Source organism: Haliotis cracherodii, unplaced genomic scaffold, assembly GCF_022045235.1.
Source record: "Haliotis cracherodii isolate W230 unplaced genomic scaffold, xgHalCrac1.p SCAF_8, whole genome shotgun sequence".
In the NCBI taxonomy this organism is placed as follows: domain Eukaryota; kingdom Metazoa; phylum Mollusca; class Gastropoda; order Lepetellida; family Haliotidae; genus Haliotis; species Haliotis cracherodii.
Window position 1 is genome coordinate 33,088,284 of NW_027266341.1, and position 22,552 is coordinate 33,110,835.

General features: G+C 40.5%; 2 protein-coding genes across 2 annotated transcripts; both read left to right on the forward strand.

The window, feature by feature from the left end:
• Positions 1 to 510: 510 nt before the first annotated feature.
• Positions 511 to 4,038, forward strand: LOC139450158 (uncharacterized). The gene is made up of 3 exons (XM_071231827.1): positions 511 to 568; positions 2,268 to 2,396; positions 3,839 to 4,038. Exons 1-3 carry the CDS (start codon positions 511 to 513, stop codon positions 4,036 to 4,038), a joined length of 387 nt encoding a protein of 128 aa, XP_071087928.1.
• A 4,031-nt stretch (positions 4,039 to 8,069) lies between these two features.
• Positions 8,070 to 11,473, forward strand: LOC139450210 (uncharacterized). The gene is made up of 2 exons (XM_071231883.1): positions 8,070 to 8,134; positions 9,489 to 11,473. Exon 2 carries the CDS (start codon positions 9,514 to 9,516, stop codon positions 10,537 to 10,539), a length of 1,026 nt encoding a protein of 341 aa, XP_071087984.1. The 5' UTR covers positions 8,070 to 8,134; positions 9,489 to 9,513; the 3' UTR covers positions 10,540 to 11,473.
• The last annotated feature ends 11,079 nt before the right edge of the window (positions 11,474 to 22,552 follow it).

The following is a 22,552-nucleotide window of genomic DNA, read 5'->3' on the forward strand; positions in this document are numbered from 1 at the left end:
AACATGCACTATTTCGTTACACCCGCGGTAAATATACATTGTTCAAAGACTCACACCTGCCGTAGAGCATTAATAAATGCATTGTATGTAATTAATGTTGGTGCATGTATTCCACAAAATCCCAAGCATTGCAAAACATTACCCGCATGTTTTTTGCAATTCTTTCCCGTGCAACATCCAATGGTTAATTGATAAGTCATTTCAAAAATCCGCATGCCTGTAATATGACAGACTGGTCCGTCCCCTCGTCACCGCAAGCGACAGTTATCCGAAGTCTCATTACCAAATAATCCAACATTAATCAAACGATGTGCCTCTGGCGTGACGACTTTGGTCAGGTACGTGTTAATTAATTACATACGTTGATGATGTAGTGTCGCACGCTTCCGTGATGGGGCAGGGGTGTAGTCATGCAGAACCAGGCCTGGTATGTGTATAAATACTGCCCACCTGGAGAATGTGGACACAACCACACCACGGGGAACTGACACACTGACAGAGATACTAATCATGGCTGTACCACAAGTGTTTATTTTGGCTGTACTGGGTCTCCTTTACTTACACCAAGGTAAGTGTGAATATAGTGTTGATTATCACTTAAAGAGCCTCGGGTGTGTAATACACTACTGGGCAAAAGAAAGTATACACTCATGGTGGATAAAAATGAAACAAACAAAAAGTGTTCACCAAATTTAAAAATTCCAAAAATTCAATATAATTAAGCAACCCCTAAAAGCCCCCTCTTGGGTTGCACACACCACTTTCACCCTTTTCGGAATACACTAAATGGTCTGGCCAGGCCCGTGTGCGAAATACGCTACAGTCGAAAAGCGCACGTTAAATCTTCTATATCAGTCAGTCAGTCAGTGTTCATCACTTGCTTGAAAACGGCGTTGGAACCTACACCGAAACGTCGCTCCTAATAGTAATAAAGAAGTTGTTCATCCATACATCTTATCCTTACCTAAACACGAAATGTATTCGATAGTGATGTATTTGATATGGGTGTCATAGATGAGTTTTTAACTTCAGTTTACAGTGTTTCGTTAACTGTTTTTAGCCTAGTAACGTCTTGATAAGGTTTGTAATTTTTTGGTCAAATCCAATTTGCAAGTAAAGGAGAACATATTTTAGGAGACGTTTTGTTTGTCTCAACTGAACTGCTAAATAACAAATTTGGTGAAGAAATGAAAAATAGTAAGCCATTTGTATTTTATAACGTTTTTCTTTTATTTACGATTAGTGGGATAAAAAGTCTTTTTGACCTGTTTATTCCTTAGCAAACTCTCCATATGATTACTTTACAATGCTCTTCAGACTACGGGGCCGTGCGAAAGGAAGTACACATCCATGGTTGATGGTGGCTAAAATAAAACAAAAAAGAAATAGTTATGTGGATGTATTTGATACGGGTATTATATATGTGTTTTAGATCTAAGGTTGCAGTGTTTCGGATCCTGTTTTCAACCTAGTAACGTATCGATAACGTTTGCAATTTTTTGTTCAAGTCCAATTTTCAAGTATATTCTCTTTTGCCCGTCAGTGTATATTGATGTCTGTATACTGTTTGACATTCCTCAAACGTTCGTTATTTAAAACATGTAGAATGTACCAGGGGATTTCATTTATTTTATAAATTATGAATAATTTTAACATAGAAACCATGCTCAATGAAATTAAGACTCCATTTATTTCGTCTAATCAGATACATTTATAATTATACAACAGTGATGAGTACGTAGGGATGTTCACCACTTCAAGTAATACTATGGGGGTGGGGTTGGGGGCGCTGTAATTGTCTTCATGCATTGGGCTCCTGTTGGGAATCGAACCAGGTCATGAGCGGTGCAAGTTATCGCTTAAACCACTGGGCTACCCCACCGCCACCAACAATTTAGGAAGAAGCATTACAAGAAGTTTATCTTTCATATTTCTGTTCTTTGAGAACTAAGAAGGTTTGTTCGATACTTATCAATTCGCTGTGCAGAGTTGCGTCCCTTGGGCACGCCAGTAACCTATGATTGTTGGTTCGAATCCCGGTTCGCCCCGATTATCTTTCTGGGTTTGTCAGCACCTTATCCGTGCTCGCGAGTTTCAACATCGGTAAAAGTCTCAGACCTGCATTACTTCAGGCTTTCCTCCAACATCAAGATGACATGCCGTGATATAACTGGAATACTGTTTAAAGCGGCGTTAAACCCAACTCACTGACTCAATCACTGAAAGCCGATTTCAATGTTTTGTAATTATGAATTGGTACCTTTCAGGAGAAGCCATTCAGTGTTATGCTTGTTCAAGTATGCATGACTTCCGGTGCGCTGATGACTTCCGTGTGACGCGAGCGGCCGCACAGCAATGTACCGGAAGCTGCGTCAAGTACCGTGGTGTGCGTCCAAGTAAGTACATTTTACAGTAGAACATGGATTTAACGAACTACAAGGGACCAGAAAAATCAGTTCGTTATATCCATTGTTCGTTATATACGTTTTCGCCCGGAAACGTCCGCCATCTTGGATGAAACAAAACACAACACACGTAATTGCAGCATTGACTTGTATTAGCAGGGATCACTTCATAGCATTCAATTGATAACATTTCATAACATTCATTTAAGTTGAACAAGGATGATCCGTCATCGCTGATTGTGTTGATTCGCTGCTGACTGCACACAGCCAATTGTTTGTGACACTTGACACTGAGTAAGATTTCTTAGTTCCTATACACGTCACTAACTAGTGGTAGATGGGCTTGTTGGTCTTCAGATATCAGTTCGCTGTATCCGTGTAGAGAGTTCGTTATATACGTAAATTTTATATGATATTATATGGGAGATAAATCGGGGATTCTTTAACAGTTTGTTCGCTATGTCCGTGTTCTACTGAAATTATAATTATTTGTTTGACTGGTTATATGAATATTATCGTTGCAACTTTCTATTCAACACATTTTACATGAGCAGTTAAGCGCTGCATCGGAATCTTAAAACACGCTCGAAGACGTACATCAAACAAAACAAATATACGTAAAATATACGTTCAAATATGGACATGTCGTCAATTAAATGGAGCTAATCCAAAAAAAGGCTGTATGTATTTTGAGGGAGGGACAATACTGTCAGAAAAGGGGAACCAGACGTTGACTAATCGTAGTCGGTTGGTTGATCTGGCTACATATAAAATACGCCCTTGAAGATCAGGTAAGATTTGATGTTCAGCTACGCATGCTTGCCGTAAGAGGCGACTAGAGGGGTCAGGTTGTCAGACTCGCTGATATGTGTCATCGTATCCCAATTGTGTAGATCGATGCTACGATGTTATTCACTGTATTTTCTTGTCCAGACTCGATTATTTATAGTCCATCGTGATTTAAATGAAATTTTGTTGAGTGCAGCGTTAAACAATAAACAAACTAATTACCGAAATCGCTCTGCAGCGTATCTCAGCTGTGCCAGGATCCGCTGATCGTGGGTTCGATTCCGAAATTTGCTCGAAACTTACTCACTCACTCGTGAGATCACAATAATTACTTTTTAGGAAAAGCTATATCGTTCAGGTAGCATGGGTGGCACAATCGTCTAATGCGCCGCAATTCGCTGTGCAGAGTTGCGTCCCTTGGTCACGCCAGAAACTTACAATTACAGGTTCGAATCCCGGTTCGCTCCGATTTTTGTTTCATGTTTGTCAGCACCCGTGCACATAGGTTTCGCTGAAGTGGTAAACGTCTGAGACCTGCATCACTTCAGGCATTCCTCTCACATTAAGCTGACACGCCGTGATATAACAGGAACTCTGTTCAAACCCCACTCACTGACACTCAACGAACTATTCTCAACTTTCAGCTCACGTTGGCGAAATGGTAGAGATCACACGAGGCTGTATGCCGCAACAGTCGTCCGTGGAGTGCCGCGACACTCAACACAACGGCCTTGACGTCTACGGCTGCACGTGCAACACCGACTACTGTAACAACAGTCTGCGCATGTCTGCGTCTATATCTGGTGTTTTTGTCACCGCTCTCCTTGCCCTTCTTCACATATAAATTCATATAATTGCTTCTGCCCTGATTGTGTATAGTTATCAACTATTGTATAATTGTGTATATATGTTGTGTGCTCGGAACGTAATTCCATGTGTATCTAAAGGTAGAGAAAGTTGTAAATATAACACCTTTTGTACATACATTGCAGAATAGACATTGGCGCATTTTGTATTTTATGAAAATACGACACGTACTGTGGAAAAATACATATTTCACAGTAATTTCATTTATATTTGTTGGATAATGTTTTTGTTTTGTCAATTTATTTCTTTTTTTAATCTTTTGTAAATCCCAGTTTGTCTGTGATAATAAATTCCTGTACTTTCCTTCCCGTGTTTTTACTTCTAATTAGGGACCTACCAATTGATCTGGGATTTTATCGAAAAGTAATTGTACCAGAAAATGCTTGAAAAAAAACATTCTTCAGAATGTTTTTTTTTAAAGAATATTTAGGCTCATAGTTTTAACTGAAACACATCTTGTTTTACAGCTGCAGTTGAAAACATCCAGTCTCGATACAAAATCCCATTCCTCGTGACTACATATAGCCTGGTTGTCACGCGTTCGCCAACACCGAAGGCCTGGGTTCGATTCCCCACGTGGGTCATCTTCCCGAGGCAAGGGGCTGTAGTGGAAACTGGAATTTTGTAGTCGGTAAACTCCCTTGCTTTGAGATGATGCACATGGGTACAATGTCCCAATCCCATTTCTGGTGCACCCCGTCGTGACGTTGCTGAAATAATGCTAGATGCGGCGTTAACTCATAGTGACTCACTCACTCGTGGCTACATTTAATTCTTTGAGCTAATATATACGTATCATTGAACATGTAACACGTGTATCTACAATTCGTGACCTAAATTTTATTATCAGGCTGTAATAAGAACAAGCTTGAAATTGAATCATTTTGTTTTCCATGTTCCTAATATTAAGGGTCGTCGGGTCAACTAGCCTAAGTAACATAATTAAAAAAAACGTATGATATTTTACTCCATCTAGGGTTTCATCCTGATAGGATCAAAAGAACTACCCGCAATGTTCAAATATCAGCCAATGTTCGGTTTGGCACAGTTTGTTGTTATAACACGTGTTTGACACAGTTTGTTGTTATAACACGTGTTTGACACAGTTTGTTGTTATAACACGTGTTTGACATAGTTTGTTGTTATGACACGTGTTTGGCACAGTTTGTTGTTATGACACGTGTTTGGCACAGTTTGTTGTTATGACACGTGTTTGGCACAGTTTGTTGGTATGACACGTGTTTGACATAGTTTGTTGTTATGACACGTGTTTGGCACAGTTTGTTAGTATGACACGTGTTTGACATAGTTTGTTGTTATGACACGTGTTTGGCACAGTTTGTTAGTATGACACGTGTTTGACATAGTTTGTTGTTATGACACGTGTTTGGCACAGTTTGTTGTTATGACACGTGTTTGGCACAGTTTGTTGGTATGACACGTGTTTGACATAGTTTGTTGTTATGACACGTGTTTGGCACAGTTTGTTAGTATGACACGTGTTTGACATAGTTTGTTGTTATGACACGTGTTTGGCACAGTTTGTTAGTATGACACGTGTTTGACATAGTTTGTTGTTATGACACGTGTTTGGCACAGTTTGTTGTTATGACACGTGTTTGGCACAGTTTGTTGTTATGACACGTGACTGACATAGTTTGTTGATGTACTTTTTATGTGCTTGCACATGGGTCACAAAACACAATTGTACCATCCGAACCACTGTGTCGCCTATTACGACCAGAAGTGATTTCTGGGGATTATTTCTAACCAGGAATGTTATACAAAAAGTTGTGAGTTTGACAAATTGAAAACATATAAACTCTTCAACAAAAAAAGAAACGCACAAGTGGATTTTTAGTAAATGTATTGTACTTAATAAAGTCGATATATTTAATTTAATATCATAGATACAAATATGAAAATTCTGGAGCTCGATAGTCACATGTTGTCGATGTACAAAGGCATTGAAAACTGTTCATTGTCATGTCACATAAGGCCAAAAGGTTGCGCTGTACTCAGTATCTCGTGTGAGCGCCCCGGGCAGCAATCACGGCTCTGCATCTCTTCGGCACTGACTGGATACGTGCTCGAATTCTATCCTGCGGAATTATGCGCCATTCTGCTTGTAACACGTTGGCCAGTTGTGAGAGTGTCATCGGCGTTTTGACGTACACGTCGATCGAATACATCCCAGAGGTGTTTGATTGGGTTGAGATCTGTAGATGTCCCCCCCCCCCCCCCCCCCCCCTTTTCGAAAAAAATCTTTATTTCTGCATAAATTACCACAAAAGACAATAAATAGATCTTAATTGTGCAACCCCCCCACCCCCCCTTTTCAAAAAAGCTGTATCCGCCTCTGCTTGTAGTAAGAGGCGACTAACGGGATCGGGTGGTCGGGCTCGCTGACTTGGTTGATGTAAGTCATCGTATCCCAATTGCGTGGATCGATGTTCATGTCATATTGCTTGAATATTACTGAGTGTGGCGTTAAAAACAAACAGACAGACATTCAGTGTAGCTTAATTATTCAGCTGTTGTTGGGTGAAATGAGGTTTAACGTTGCGCTCAAGGTTATTGCACTTTTATAGCGACGTAAATGCCCGTCTGTGTGTGTGCGTGTGTGCGTGCGTGCGTGCGTGCATATGTCTGTTAACCTCCCTCCTGGATTCGCCACTGCTAGCTATCAAGACGACGTCTTGTTTAATCATTTCAACTTCTGGGGAGAGTCTGACGCCAGCCGTCCGTGGGCTGGCAACATAGCGTTATAGGGAGAGAATGCGGAATTCATCAGACAGACATATCAATTGTGTACTAGTCCTTATAGTGCTAACCACTAAGATTCCATGCAGCAGTTTAGAATCGAAACCCGACTCAGACACATTATACTTACTTCGAGCTGACCAGTTAAGCGCCAAACAGGGTAACGACGAGTACCATCTTTTAACACGGATCGAACCACTGGCTTTCTGCTGTCCGGAAAACGCTCTGTCCACTAGACCGTTGAAGCTGTCTATTTTTGACACTTCAGTTCCTAAATACTAATACATGTTTGAACCATATTACTCACTTGACAAATATGTGGGCGTTGGCAGGTATAGTCTATAGATTGGATATGTAGAAACGGGCCGTATGTAATTGTAATACAACATAGTAAGAAATCCTTAGGAATATAATGAAAATATTCGCTAAATGCCCTTGATTATTATATTCACGAAAATGCGCTGTGTGTGTGTTTCAAATGTTCAGTATTTTGTGAGAACCTCTTTCTACTGAAGAGAAACAAAGAGTCAATTTTCAATCTCACCCACGTAACTTGAACATGAACAAACACATCGTATATTACTTTGGTGTCTTGGGATGGTTCTTGTTTAGGTATGCATTTATTAAAAGCATCATCTGTGGGGCAAACCCCAAGTGCACGTCCCTCCCTTGGCTCTTGACAGAGACGCCAGAGAGGTAGGTCTTGCTTTATATAAACTGGCATCTACTCTCTCTCTCTCTCTCTCTCTCTCTCTCTCTCTCTCTCTCTCTCTCTCTCTCTCTCTCTCTCTCTCTCTCTCTCTCTCTCTCTCTCTCTCTCTCTTTTCTCTCTCTCTCTACATATATATAGAGAGAGAGAGGAGAAAGAGAGAGAGAGAGAAACAGATGGCAAATATTTGCGGATCAGGCTAAATATCAACATATGATCGTTACCATTACTTTATATCATCCTTCAGATTAATGGGTTATGCATATGCATATTATACACATATGTAACACCAGTTATATACCGATCTATATACACAAAGCAGATGCGTTGGAAAGACCACTGTTATTTTAAAAAGTTAAACAAACCATGACATAGCTCTCTTACGTTACAGCAACAATGCACGATAAACAGCATGCCAATGTTTTTTGCAGGGAAATGTTTAGAAATCACATTCCGTTTTCTTCTTCACAGCCACGTTTTAGGACTACCCACAGTCGAAAATTAGAGTTACTTCCCCTTTTATGCAGTGTCAAACGAACCTGTCAACCTGCCAGCCAGCCAACCCTGGCTTGTCACCTGATGTAAGGTACCTTGTGCAATGGTAAGCATAATACTAACATTGTTTGCTGACTTTTGATGAAAGTAAATGTTTTGTAGGAGTTTCATTCAAACCGTTGAACTGTGTGCAGCCATATTTCAAGCAGACATACTGTAGAAGGTGACTTTAATATTCATGTTTGTCCATTTTGGTCACGACATACCGCAAATAGTACGCTAGCACGTAAGCAATGTGCACGGTGACTATCTATCGCGAAGTCTATCCCTAATTAATGCAGTGTCAGTGGTATTGCCGTGGCCGTAGACGCCTCCATGACTTACAGATGCATACACCACCGACTAGTTGTTACTAACACAAGGTGTCTTAATTGGATTGATTCTTACTTAGGTAGCCATTTATTAAAAGCAACATCTGTGTGCGCGTGTGTGGTGGTGGGGGGGTGGGGGGGGGTTGTGTGTGTGTGTGTCACATGCGGGGTTAGCTTTTGACAATGACACCATACAATACAGCTATTTATTACCCTTAGGGTAAGACATAGTTAGCTTTAAGAAATCGCACGTACACTAGGGCAAATATATATTCTCAGGTACCAGGTTATTTTTTCTGTCATTCGGAGCGCATTGTTGACGTAATATGTGACGTAAAGTCGAATGACATCATGCTGGAAACCACATTATGTAGTATGTGCACATGTGCCCCCTTTCAAAATCCTGGATCCACCTGAAACAGATGACAAATGTGTGCTTTAGGCAATATGCACAGAGCTCACATGCATCCTCAAGTTATCAGTTTTAACGCATGTAAGACTTGCTGCTAGAATGACTAACATCATCACATTACTTTGAACTTATTCATTTCATATTTACCCATAAGGATATATTACCTTAGTGTCTATGTATGATGAACATAGTGTGAACATATCACTGCTACTGTCGCAGATGACATAAAAAATGGTGGCTTGAGATTTACATCATCCCTATTCCTCCTGAATGAAAGGTAGTTCAAGCGTGAGAAAAATATGAAGTACACTAACATAATCACAAAAACAAAAAGTTCTACGGTAAATAAGAATATACTGACACTGATCTTCAACAAATGATAACATGCCAAGTTTTCGTACTGATACATTTATTGTGCTTTTGGTATTTACTATTTCACATCCACATACAAAAAACAACTGTTTTCATGATTGCAGCTTATAAAAAATTGTTTCTAAAAATTAATGTGGACTTTGACAAAAAACCAACCTAAACACTTGAAACTACTTAAGTAAATCAGTGTGAAAATTAAGAAAAATAATTAAGGGAGTCAATACTGGACCAAACTGACACAATGAACATTGGAATTTCACTTAGCATGCTTAGTGATCTAAAACTTAAGTTATTTTTCTTCACAGACCCGTTGAAAGAGACTGACTTGCAATGCCTCGACTCTCCAAAGAACAGAGGGAGGAGGTGAAGAAAATGCTGGACAAAGGCCTCTCCCAGTATGAGATTTCCAAAGTAATGAAAACGTCTCGGAGTACAATCCACCGTTTGGTCCGCAGGTTGAAGTCAACAGGGTCAACTGATGACCTCCCACGCCCTGGGCGACCTCGAATCATCCCGAGCCAAGATCAATCCTGGCTAGAATGTGCTGGCGAGGAAAGACCATTTGTATGCACAGAGTGTGGAAAAACATTCAAACACTTCCACAATCTCAAGAACCATATGAAGACTCATGGGGACGAACGGCAATACCAGTGTGATCAGTGTGGCCGCGGTTTTATTAGTTCTGCTAATTTCAAACGACACATGCGTATTCATACCGGAGAGAAACCTTATATTTGTGAATACTGTGCTAGAGGTTTTGCTGACTTGTGCACTATGAAGACACACATTCGTATTCACACAGGGGAACGTCCTCACAAGTGCCACCTGTGTGGCAAGGCCTGTACAACAGCTGGCAATCTCCATGCTCATATGAAAGTACACCGGGATAAGATAGGAGGTGAGGTACCCAGGCCCTTATTCGTTAATCCCCCAAGATACAAATCAATTCCTATCTTTCCACAGATGGAATTGTTGAAAGCTAAAAACCAACAAGCGTTGAAAGAAGATTCCAAGGGTAGTGAAGCATTTGATGAGGATAAGATTGCCAAAGAAGAGGACGAATCTAATGAGGAAGGGCCTGAGGAAGGGCTTGAGGACCACCAACAAGAGGACAATCCCCAGATGCTCAGTGTTGATGTGTCTTCCAGCTCTGTATCCAAATTTCAAGAGGACCTGCCAGCTAAAATTGAGGTAAATCCTGATGGTTTTGAGGAGAATCCCTGCCCAAATAAACCTGATGACATGGACTTTCAAAAGAGGTTCCGTGAAACAATAGCAGCACCTTCGGAAGGGGAACCACCTATTCCTGTAATTCATATCAAGAAAGAACCAGACTTTGAGGAAGAGAGAAACTGACCTGCCTGTTCCATGGAGTGCCCAACATAGCTGGGGTCATACGGGTCCAAGTCCAAGTCGCTAATATTCTGTGCAGCCTTGTAATTTCATACTTGTGGGTTTCCAAGTGAGACATGACCTGCGTTACTGAGGATGTCCTCCACAGTTAAGCTCCATGGTCTAGTGGATAGAGCATCTGCCCAGAAAGCTGAAGGTCGGTGGTTCGCTCCACAGCTACAGCATGCCAAAAGACATTAAAAGATGGTTCTTGTTGCCCAGCCCATCGCAGTGGGCTTGCATTATTAATCCTTTATTAGTCCTGACTACCAAGTACAAGCAGCCACTCACCCACGTGCGTGCAATTCACTTTATAACAGCAATATTATTAAATGTGAGGCTTGATAAAAGTGAAACCAAACTTGCCAACTGCGAACATTCTATGATCATTCAAAGCTGAACTTCCAGACCAGTCAGGCTAGTCAGCAGGCTCTGACAGCAACTAGTCCACGTGTCAAATCTAGTGAAAAGTTATAAGGGCTGGTAGTTTATTAAAAAATGACATGTCATGAACAACTAGTCAAATATATATTGTGGACCAGTGTTTGAAAGTTTAGCATGAAAGTCAAGGGGGTCAATGTAATGGCTGATGGAGATTCTAATGGCTGAACTTCTGAGAAGTGGATGTCAGATCTCCATGCTGTGATATTGTATGAGAGAATAATCTGCCTTTCATGAGATTGAGGAATCCTTGTCATAATCTTGATGTTAAAGGTTGAAATTAAGGGTGTTCCAGATTAAAATTCTCCTGCATCTGCCCGAAAAAATGTCAAACACTTCTTGTGGTGTCTACCCTTGGTCTGTTCCAAGGGACCTACCTTCCAGTGAATAGACTTCGTCACTTCATACAGTAGCTCATATTCTGGTCTGCTTGATTTCTGATAATAAATTAACTTGTTTGTGGTTTCGATAAGGGCCCCCTTTGTCAGTTGTGCTCAGATTGCTATATACAGCGGGGGGCGGTCGGGTAGCCTAGTGGTTAGTGCGTTCGCTCATCACGCCGATGACCCGGGTTCGATTCCAGACATGGGTACAATGTGTGAAGTCCATTTCTGGTGTCCCCCACCGTGATATTGCTGGAATATCTCATACTCACTCACTATTCACAGCAAAAACAGTACTTTAACATGGGGAGTGAGTGAGTATGGTTTTACGCCACTTTTAGTAATATTCCAGCAATATCACAGCGGGGGACACCAGAAAAGGGCTTCACATATTGTACCCATGTGGGGAATCGAACTCGGGTCTTCAGCGTGAAAAGCTAACACTTAAACCACTAGGCTACCCGACCGCCCCACTTTAACATGGACCCAAAGGTCGAAGGTAATGCAATTTGCTTACCAGAGTTGCATCCCTTAGCAGGGTCAGGATGTGATGCCAGTGTCACCCTAGTAGTGATAAGGATCAAAGCAAGACATTCACTGAACTTTAAACTGAAGACGAGGCATCCACTGTTGCATCAGATGTTGTATAAATCTGGAGGGAATATGCATATATTGATTACGTTGTACGACAAGGAATCTAAAGAGGCTAAATGTCCATATTCAAGTCCATAAAGTCTCCAGGAATTCTAACTTGCTAATCATGTGACATGCTTCCCGGCTAGGTCCATCACTATCCGCTTGACTTGTCAAGATGTCACTTGGATATACAGAACTTCGGGTACATCTAGATCTCTGGATTTTGCGCGACAGAAACTGTAACAATTGTGTGTTCTTTGTCACATGATCACCAGACAGGGAGGAATATCCAGTATTTAGCCATGTGAGGAATGGAACAGGTACACAGTGTAAGCAGTGTTCACACGGCGTGTTTCACAACTTCATTCAATAATGCTGATCATGCTATTTGGTCAATGGATGAGAACAACCCATGTTGTGGCTGTAATCAGAGACTTGGAGGTGGTGGATTTCATATGATCTTCTCTTTGTGTCATGTTGTGATTACTGATTTTGATATCATGTTTATTACAGATACATATTGTAACAAGGGCAACAAAAGTGATGTGGATGTTATTCAAGTCTATGTGCTCGAGGATTATCATGATTGTTTTCGTTATGTGAGTGTGTTTCATTTAACACCACTGACTGGGAGGAAAGCCTGAAGTGATACAGGTCTCGACGTTTACCACTTTGGTGAAACCCATGAGCACGGGTATGGTTTTGTTAAGGATTTAGTACTGTGTTTTGTTGGTTGCATTTTGCAGCAGTAGAGGATATTCCATCTGTTTGGATATGATGACATGCAGCCTCATCACTGACCTGGGCGTCATTCCACAAAGCAAACTAAGCGCTAAGATGATCATTACTCCCATACTTTAACATAGACTAATGACAGTCAAAGAGCTAAGTTTGCTTTGAGGCCCTGATCACAGAATTACTATTTTAGTTGGCTCTTACAACCAGCATTGAGCAATGGAAACCAATTCTAACTTGTAATTATGATTTATTGTTTGCCCAACAAATATTTAGGGGAAGGGGTTGCCGAGTTACAGATAAGCAGCATATTTATGTAAAATACCAAAAACCTTAAAAACACAATTACTTTCTATTAACCTGCTTATAGAAATGCATGCATTAAATGAAAAACTCAAATGTATATAAACAGCTCACATAATTCCCAATGAATCTTTTTCAGCATTAGTATAAAGGAGCTAATTTCTGAAACACAATTACGAGCTAATATATTTTTCTGGGTCAAGCCTATATATTTAGAACAGTTATATACATCTAAAACATTATTTCATATATTTTTTAATCTTAAACTGCACACTAATTTTGGGAAAACCTCAATAGATTCATGAATAGATGGCTAAAAGAATATTGGTAAAAACTCAATTGCTCAAAAAGTTATGTGGAGCTCTGGGGTTGGTAGGAATAGTCCAGAGTACTGGTGCAAACCTTATTTCATTAGTCCTCAGTTTGTAGCTCGTCCAGGTTAAACAAGAGAAAAATGTTTGTTCTGTTTACATTTTCAGTTTTATTCATTTCCAATTTGTAGACAAATTGATGGGTTGCGAACTGGTCCAGAATTTTAGCCCTCAAATGGTACTCATCTTTGAGGACTGCCCATCATTGAAGTTTGACTTGTCCTCACCACAAGGTATTATTTAGGAGACTAGAGTGAATTTCGAAGGCTTTTGTTGGTTAATTGTGGTAAAGAAATGTCCACAGGAGATTTCTTTGCATTTTGACCATGTTGACGATGTTCTTAATTGCTTGATGTGTTTACTACCATTGATTATTATGAGTCAAGAAACATCCACAAGAGATTTCTGTCTCTTTTGACAAAGTTTAGGTAATTGTTTCATTATTTTTACAGTATTTGGCTTGATGTGAACTATTGTATATAGATTTAGTTTTGGGGCTGGGATATTCCTATCACTAAACAGATTACATATGATTCAGAGAGGAGGGCAGGAGTGTTAAACACGCTTTCTTTTATAAATATAATGAGCATTTATACTAGCTTGAGAGGTGATCGAGCATATTGAGAGTAAAAGTGAAAAACTGTCTGCCTCCAGGGATTTGTCGTGACCAGCTCAGCTCTGGTGATCAGGCGAGGTGTATTGCATGCCATCTACCCGACAGCATGGACATCGAAACTAGTTCCTGTAGTACATAGCTTGAACAGTGCTGACTGTGGTGTTAGAAAACAAACAAACAGACAAACAAGAGTCACAGGGCTGATAAGGTCTACTCACATCAATGTTCAGGTTAGTATTAGTATCAACGTCACAATGTCAATCACTGGATTCGCCTGGTCCAGACTTGTTATTTACAGACTGCCATCATATAGCTAGAATCTTGCTGAGTGCAGCATTAAACAACAAAGAAAGAAAACAAAAAGACGTAAGGTCCAATTGATGTGAAGTCATGGAGTTTGTCCATCATATGATATACAAAGCCCATTATACCCTTCATCTTGAACTTCTTACCCGTGAAGATCCGGGGTAGAATAGGTTTTCACCAACACATGCTTGCCGTAAAAGGCAACTGTGCTTGTCGTAAGAGGCGACTAACAGGGTCAGGAGTTAAGGCTCACTGATTTGGTTGATGCATATCCTCGTATCCAAATTATCTGTATAGATCAATGCTCATGATGTCAATCACTGGCTTGTTTGGTCCAGACTCGATTATTTGCAGACCAGTCATATAACTGGAATATTTTGTACGGCATTAAACAACAAACAAAGAAATCTTGAACTGCCATGCAGAATGTGGTTTGTCAGGAAGTCTTGTTAATGTTGCATGGATACCGAATAATTTTATTTCAGTCACCATGGTGATTGACTACCCTGACTGTTTCACTGAATAACATGCATCATGTACCATGTATCATGTACCGTGTGCCAAATCATGACTTGACTGTTGTCATATGTTGTATCAAAGTGTATGATCACATGTATGACTCTATGATATAAATGAAATTGTGTGGTTTTGATTATAGGTTACATGTAACATAGTATGAAAATTTATTGTAGAATATTGTTTTCTGCCTCAGTACAAGTTTCAAGTTATTTTTTTAATTCAATTCTATAAATAAGGTTAGGTTAGGTTTCATTTCATGATGTCAAGTTTTCATGTAGCATGTCGTGTCACCACCGGTTGAGATATGTATCTTATCACCCTAAAGTCAGTGTAAGCTGTAATGTAAGCTGTAATGTAACATTAACACTGTTTAAAGGTTGTAGATGTGTCATCTGTCTTCCACACTTCCTGGTCCACCAAGGCAACTCTGGACCAGACAATCCAGTGATTGATATTGTGAACAATCCACGTTGTCAGGGTACGATGACACGTAATCAACCAAGTCAGTGAGCCTATCCGATCCGCTTGGACACCTCTAGCGACCAGCATAGTTTGCTGGGGACCAACTGCCTACTGCTGGGGACCTATTCTAACCATAAATGCCCATGGCAGGACTGGCATATTTTCTAGGGACCTTCTCTAACCCTGATTCCCCATGGTACGACCAGCACAGGTTGCTATTCTGACCTGGAATCCCAACTAGGGTCTATGTGTGTTACAGAGCCCTGGTATCCATGTGTGGGGTTGACTGAAGGACTGTGTCCACCAAGGGGATACTTCCAGGTGATGTACAGAGCCCAGGATCCCCTCCCTGGTCTAGTGAAAAGAGCTTCTGCCTGGAGAGCAGAAAGTCAGTAGTCTGATCCCTGGCAGTGTCATATTTAAAGATTTAAAAGATGGTACTTGTTGTTACCCTGTCTTGCGCTTGGCTTTATGGGATGCAACAAGGATTGGTCGGCTCGAGTCAGTATCCTGAGTGGGGTATCTATGTTAGAACTGTGGCATGGTAACTCCGTGGGTAAGCACTATAAACTGGCATAAGTCTGGACCAGTACAAGCAGCCACACACACACACACACACACACACACACACACACACACACACACACACACATATGCATGCACACACGTATGCATGCACATCGCTATATATGTGCAATAACCTTGAACTTGATATTAGCCCCATTTCACCCCCTCCCCTACACAGCCCAGGCCTGACTGAATGGTGGTAGACGGGTCGTGACTTTGTCCACCAAGGTGATGCTGCAAGAGGTTGTCCATTCATCATCCTAATTGTAATCAGACAATCATTTGACCCGTTTCTTATGCTTGGAATGCCATATTTTTTTATTCTTATCCCTGTTTTTCTGTTTTGTTTTGTATGCACTTAAGTATTGATCATGTTGATGAGATTTGCAAATTGCAAAAATAAATCACTAATTGTTTAGTGTTTCATCATCAGTTGGTGCCCCACCGTTTATGGGGATGACTGAGTTCCTGTTTCATGAGCATTATCAGGCACTGGTGTCCGTGCTGACTTTCTAGTTGGTGGTTATTTGTGATCCGAGTTTTGTTTTTGTACATGTTATATGAGCTGTGGTGTTTTTGCGACTGATATTGTGTATGTACATTGTTTTCATTGTGCAGTAAAGTGAATCTGTAAATTGTTCGTTTGTTGATTATTTCCGTGGAGGTGAGTACCATTTGGATTTTCCAAGTAGAGTTGGTCCCAATTTATGCAGCTGGTCCCCATTTAGTGAAAAAAAGGAAGTGTGCTTCAGATATAGTTTATTCTGATATTAAATAATACATCTTTCAATACATATTCATGAAGACGTCACTGCAACTTCAAGCTCAGGATTCACAATTTGCAGATGCATGTCAATGCTTGTTGCACAATTTCGATGTTTGCGCATTTGTTGGGAGTAGGATACTCATATAAGGGTAACGCTATTTTTCAGGGCATTATCATTTACAGAAGCCCAAAGTCTTCTATAACTGCCCGATGAAGGAGGCCAGTTGAAAAGAACGAGGGCTTCTCCAAATGATAATGCCCTGAAAAATAGTGTTACTGTTTTTATAGCTAAATGGATGGAATTTTTTATCAAATAAAAAGTAACAACAATATCGGGTTTGAAACATTTACTGCAATCAACACGAAGGTCACTGACCCACTTTTACCAATATGGAAACGTCTTAGAACAAACCAGATGACGTCACCGATCCTATCAAATGACGTCAGCTATCAACGGGCGTGATAATGGCCCGTCGTCAAGCAATATGAGGGCATTATCAAGTTACAGTGGCCCGCTCATTTCTGATAACATGCGGGCGTTTTTATGATAATTCTATCCATTTTAGCTATAATACACGTTATTGTATAATGTGGACAGAACACAATACATTGATTTGCTACAAGGCGCTCATTTAAAAAAACACTTGTTTAACCAGAAATGCCTACACGCAGTGGCTATGATGCAAACAGGAATGGCGCAAAACGAGGTTGCAAAACGTTTTAAGGTTCATCGAAACACAATATCATCTCTCTTGTAGCCGTTATGTACAGCATGGCAACACTCGTAACTCGTCCACGTGTGACGTCACGTTAACAAGACCCATACTCGGTGGGTGCATCTAAAGAATAGATAGCAAACTGACACATCAACAGCTCTGACAATTTTGGGGTTAAGACTAATTAGTGGCCGAACGGGACGCAACCGGTTGAGGGAGCACAACATCCGGCCCGCCGTCCAGCGATACGTCCAATTTTGCTTTCAGGTCACCGTCAGGCACGCCTTGCTTGATGTTGACAGCATTTACAGAAGACAAGACAGGGACAGCACAGGCCTACCTGGTTATAATGTTATGTTTTTTATCAGAAGGGATTTCAGCAGAGCAAACTTTCTGAAGCATTTGTTTCTAAATTTTGATAAAACACTGGCAGTGTAGTTAATCTTTTGGAGATTGTTTTCAGAGCTATTCCCATAGGAACTCATTATTGGTCAGTAAAAGTCTACACATTTAGATAAACATGTAAAAAGACAGTAAGCGGTGCACCTACAGATTACAGTATCACCATATCTCGTGAGGACGATCTATACCGTAGGCTCAAGACAAGCATTCAGTTATAAGTGAAAATCCGTCGGACTCGAACCCGTAACCTTTGGATTGTTAGCCTGACAGATAACCGACTGAGCCACGTCCACACTGTTACGCTCAGTACAAATTTACCTAGTCATGCCTATGACGTTACGGAACTGAACGAAAAGGGTCGGTCGGACGGACGGACACTTACGAAGGTTACGGGTAGGAATGGTGTCTCGTGACTTTAGTATACGGACACTTACGAATGATCCCGATGCCATTTGGCACACTCGTCCTATTCCGTAATCTACAAGATACCGGGTGGTGAGGAATGAGCCGATATGCCGCGAACTGAAAACGGCTCCAGGCGTCAGGCGTCAGACGTCGAACTCGCGAGTGCGCATGAATGATATGGTTATATTTGTGACAGAAAAGTGTGGTAGGAAACACTGTAAGGATGATGTGGATATTAGTAAGGAACGATGGAGGAATAAGCATGACTAGTGACGACACAACGGTGAGTTCGCTTTTGAATCAGTACTGAAAATTTGTAGCCGGTGAAAGTGGCTTGTGTGAATGTTCCAGGACAGTTTCCGGTAGCCAAAATATTCGACACAAAACCACTTCATCCTTTTTACTCGACGTTTTTGTGGGAAGAATATTAGGAGCCGCTATATAATCTATGATAGCCACTAAACGAGTACCTAACCATAATGATCGTAAAGGGGTGATTGATCGTAAAGGGAATCCAAGGGTTAAGGATAGACTTAGGGTAATCTTATATAGCCACTAAACGGGTTCCTAACCCTAATGATCGTAAAGGGGTTGATTTATCGTAAAGGGGATCGAAGGCCTAAGGATAGAGTTCGGGGTAACCTACCCTAACACTACCGACATTTGGATGTGTTCAGCACCAATATAATATCCCTAATAAACTACATTCTTGTGCATAATAATGAAAATTAATGCTCCGAAAAAATAATATATGTATATTAGTTCCCCATTTATAACCCTTTTAGCCACTTGAATTACGAGAAAAACGAAATAAAAAATATATAAAAAATAAAAGTGCTTTCGTAAACTAGCGCTTGCTATAAAATGCACCGCCGCAGGCTATATTCAGTAAACAAATATTCAAAACTCTCCACAGCGCTTGGTGTATTCAATGACATTTCGTGTAGAGATGATAGATCACTGGGAGGAGCTTATGCACACTCGATGACCCCTGACGTCACAGGGCATTGTTTCGCCGGTGTGACTGGCAACAAAATACTACAAATTACGTCATAGGGTATGATCACGTGTTTGAAAAGTTTGTGGTACTGTATTCTAAAGGTAGGCCAGATCTATATATTGTCATGCACCTCACTGTTGCAGGTGTAGTACCATAACTATATGATTATGAAAATCAATATTCAAAACGCGATGAAAGGCTTTCATTTGTCCAGCCTGCTCTGATTTCAGAATATAAACCCGTGTGTTTACAAACACGACAAATGTCCGATCACGTGATATGCAAATTAGCCTGTGTGTAGACTCGTTAAAAATTAAACAGACGAAAAACATATGCAATATCATGAATGGACTGTGTGATATGTGACGAGTGGTCACATGTGGCTGGCCTGTGACAGGGGTAGGCCTACCAGGCTTGCTGGCGCATGGAACTCATGGAGATGCCAAGTCAGCCCCGTGCCGGAATAATGCACATTATTGAGCAAATCATTTTTTAATTTGAATTCAAAAGAGTGAGGGCAAAACATTGTATGAACGTCGTCGCAAGCTCCGAGGTTCATACAGTTTGGCCCTCACTCTATGAAGGTTCACTCTCTGAAACACATCTTCAATTTTCGCCATTAAAACTATAAAGTGTTAAGGACAAAATAATGAGTGTATGCAGCACGAGAAGAAAAAGCAATGTGTTGAGAACAACTCGCCCGTAACGTCATTCGTCACCACTCGCCCCTTTCCGTAACCTGTAAGAAGACTCGTGCCCCTCTCATGGTCATTTTTGCGACCGGGTTCCGTTTTAGAGCAAACGGGCATACCTAATATAATTGTCAACTCGTTGAGCAATGGTTCACATATTATTTCCCCATGTATTATATATATTTCAGATGCAATTTAAAGCACATTGGGACGTGCAGAATTATATAGTATGATTGAACACATTTAAAAAGAAAATATATACATTGCTTGAGTATATTTTTAGATGCAAGATATATTAGAATCAAAAATTATTTCTGATGGATTCTTTGACGAACAACTTGAAATCATTCTGATTGGTTTGTCGTATTTTCGCACATTACATTCATCGATATGGGTACGAGTCGCTATTCGGCTTGTCCCGGAATAACACGAGTTGGTCACGAATGTATCAGGAGATGGTCACGAATGCCGAAACGTAAAACATACAGCTGACCCTTCCACACTCCTGCGCACTCAGCAAAACACCACTGCCACGGGCTAATTTGCATATCACGTGACCGGACTCTCCTCTTGTTTGTAAACAGACGCGCTTTTTCAGAAATCAGTATAGAACGGACGGACTAATGCAAGTATTTGGGGGCGCTTTACATATATAAATATGCCACTACAACTGCGACAGTGAGTTGCATGACAATATATATTTATACATCAAAGTGACCGTATCGCTAGGTCTCCGTAGGGCTTCGATGACAGCACGTGGAGTCGTACAACCAATGTAAACAAAGGATAACTACGCAAAAACAAGTAGATTTTCACGTACACATGTATTAGGATACTTTCTTAATGAACCGTAAACATTCTTTGACATTTGTTAATGAAAATGTGTAGACTTGGCAAACATGAAACAGGTGAAAAGCATATGCAATATCTTGAATGGACTGTGGAAGATGTGACAAATCGTTACATGGCGCTGACCTGTGGCGGGGTACTATGCTGGCTGGCTGCCGGCCGCATGGAACTCTGGGTAGGAGAGTGAGACCATTAGTGACCAAGTCTTCTTGCAGGTTACGGAAGGGGGCGAGTTGTGACGAATGACAGCAGACGTCGAGTTGTGACGAATGACAGCAGAAGTCGAGGCGTGATCTAAAAATAGCAACCAATAAAAACGCACATAACATAGCCATTATCAAGCTCCTTCCCAGCGCATGACACCTCGCTGTGTGGAGCTTGAGCTATTATGTAAATCGTTCACAGCCATTGTGTCTGTACCGGCTCTAATTTTACGATAGAAGAGACGGAGCCCAGCTTATGCAGTTCGTTGATAGTGGATGCATGACTTCTTGGCCTCATCACTCATTTTTCTGCTTCTCACAACTTTCTGAAAGCCGCCCGCGGAGTTTGCTGGGTATGTTTATTTAATGTATATCTCATAAGTGATGTATGCTTTGTGTTATTGTTTGTATTTTAAAGGGGCTCTGACCTCTGACGATTCTTGAGCGCTTCGGGTCGAGATGGTGCCTTGGCAGGGCGTATTGTCACATTGATCAACAAAAACGAGATACAGTTTTGTGTTGGAATTGATAATGAAATTTAGCCATCTTTGTGAGTTGCATGGGTAATTTTGATAAATCATTTGCTTGGTATTCGGCGATTAACGTTTATACTATTTGACGTATATGGTGTGTATAAAGTAAGGATAGATCTACATGTATATGAATGAACAACTTCTTTTTTTGCAATTTCGAGTGACGTTTGGGTGTAGGTTCTGACACTGTTATCAAGCAAGTGATGTGCATAGTCTTGATGAGAGTCATGCACACAAATATGAGGTATTGTGTGACTTGGGCGTGGTTACATTGAACTGGACAAGCCTTCTTATACCACACCCCAATCAATTCAAATTACAAACAGTCAAACACTAGCCCATACTTGTAAGTATAGGATAATACCTCTCATCCAGACTCTTAACATCACTTGCTTGACAAGATAACTTTGATCCAGAGGATCAACATGATGCAAAGACATTTTGTAGCACACCTACCTATTGATACAAATACCTATATACTGTCATAAAGCTGAATCTATAACCCAGATGATAAAACAAATTGTAATTTGCATTTGGTACCTTTAGAATCAGGAAGGAGAATATGGTACATTTCAGTTTCAATATGTATGTAATAGACATGATAGAAAAGTAGAAAACAATCATATTATGAAAACAAGTACCATATTTGACGTAATAAGCGCCCAGGGCGCTCTCAAAATTAGAAATAGGGGGCTCTTATATGAATATTATTTTGGCGGAAAAATACATAGTTGAAAGATAAATTTCGTGGTTTATGCTGACAGCCTGAAATGTTTATATACAACAGATATATTTGTCAAGAATTTAATTGCCCATAATTAAGGGTTCATATAGCACACAAGTGCGTATTATACGCGAATAAATAAGTCTTGTGTATATTGATCAATCGGAAGGGGTGCTAATTGGGATTGTTCACTAGCCAAAATATTAGCAAATATCGCTGTGGGCGCTTATTAGAGCCAGGCGCTTATTACGTCGAATACAGTAATGTATGTCAAAGGCCAATATTTGGCCCTAAGTCTGCAGCAAATGTCAGAAAGAATTCCCAAATTTGAATTAAAAATTTTCCATT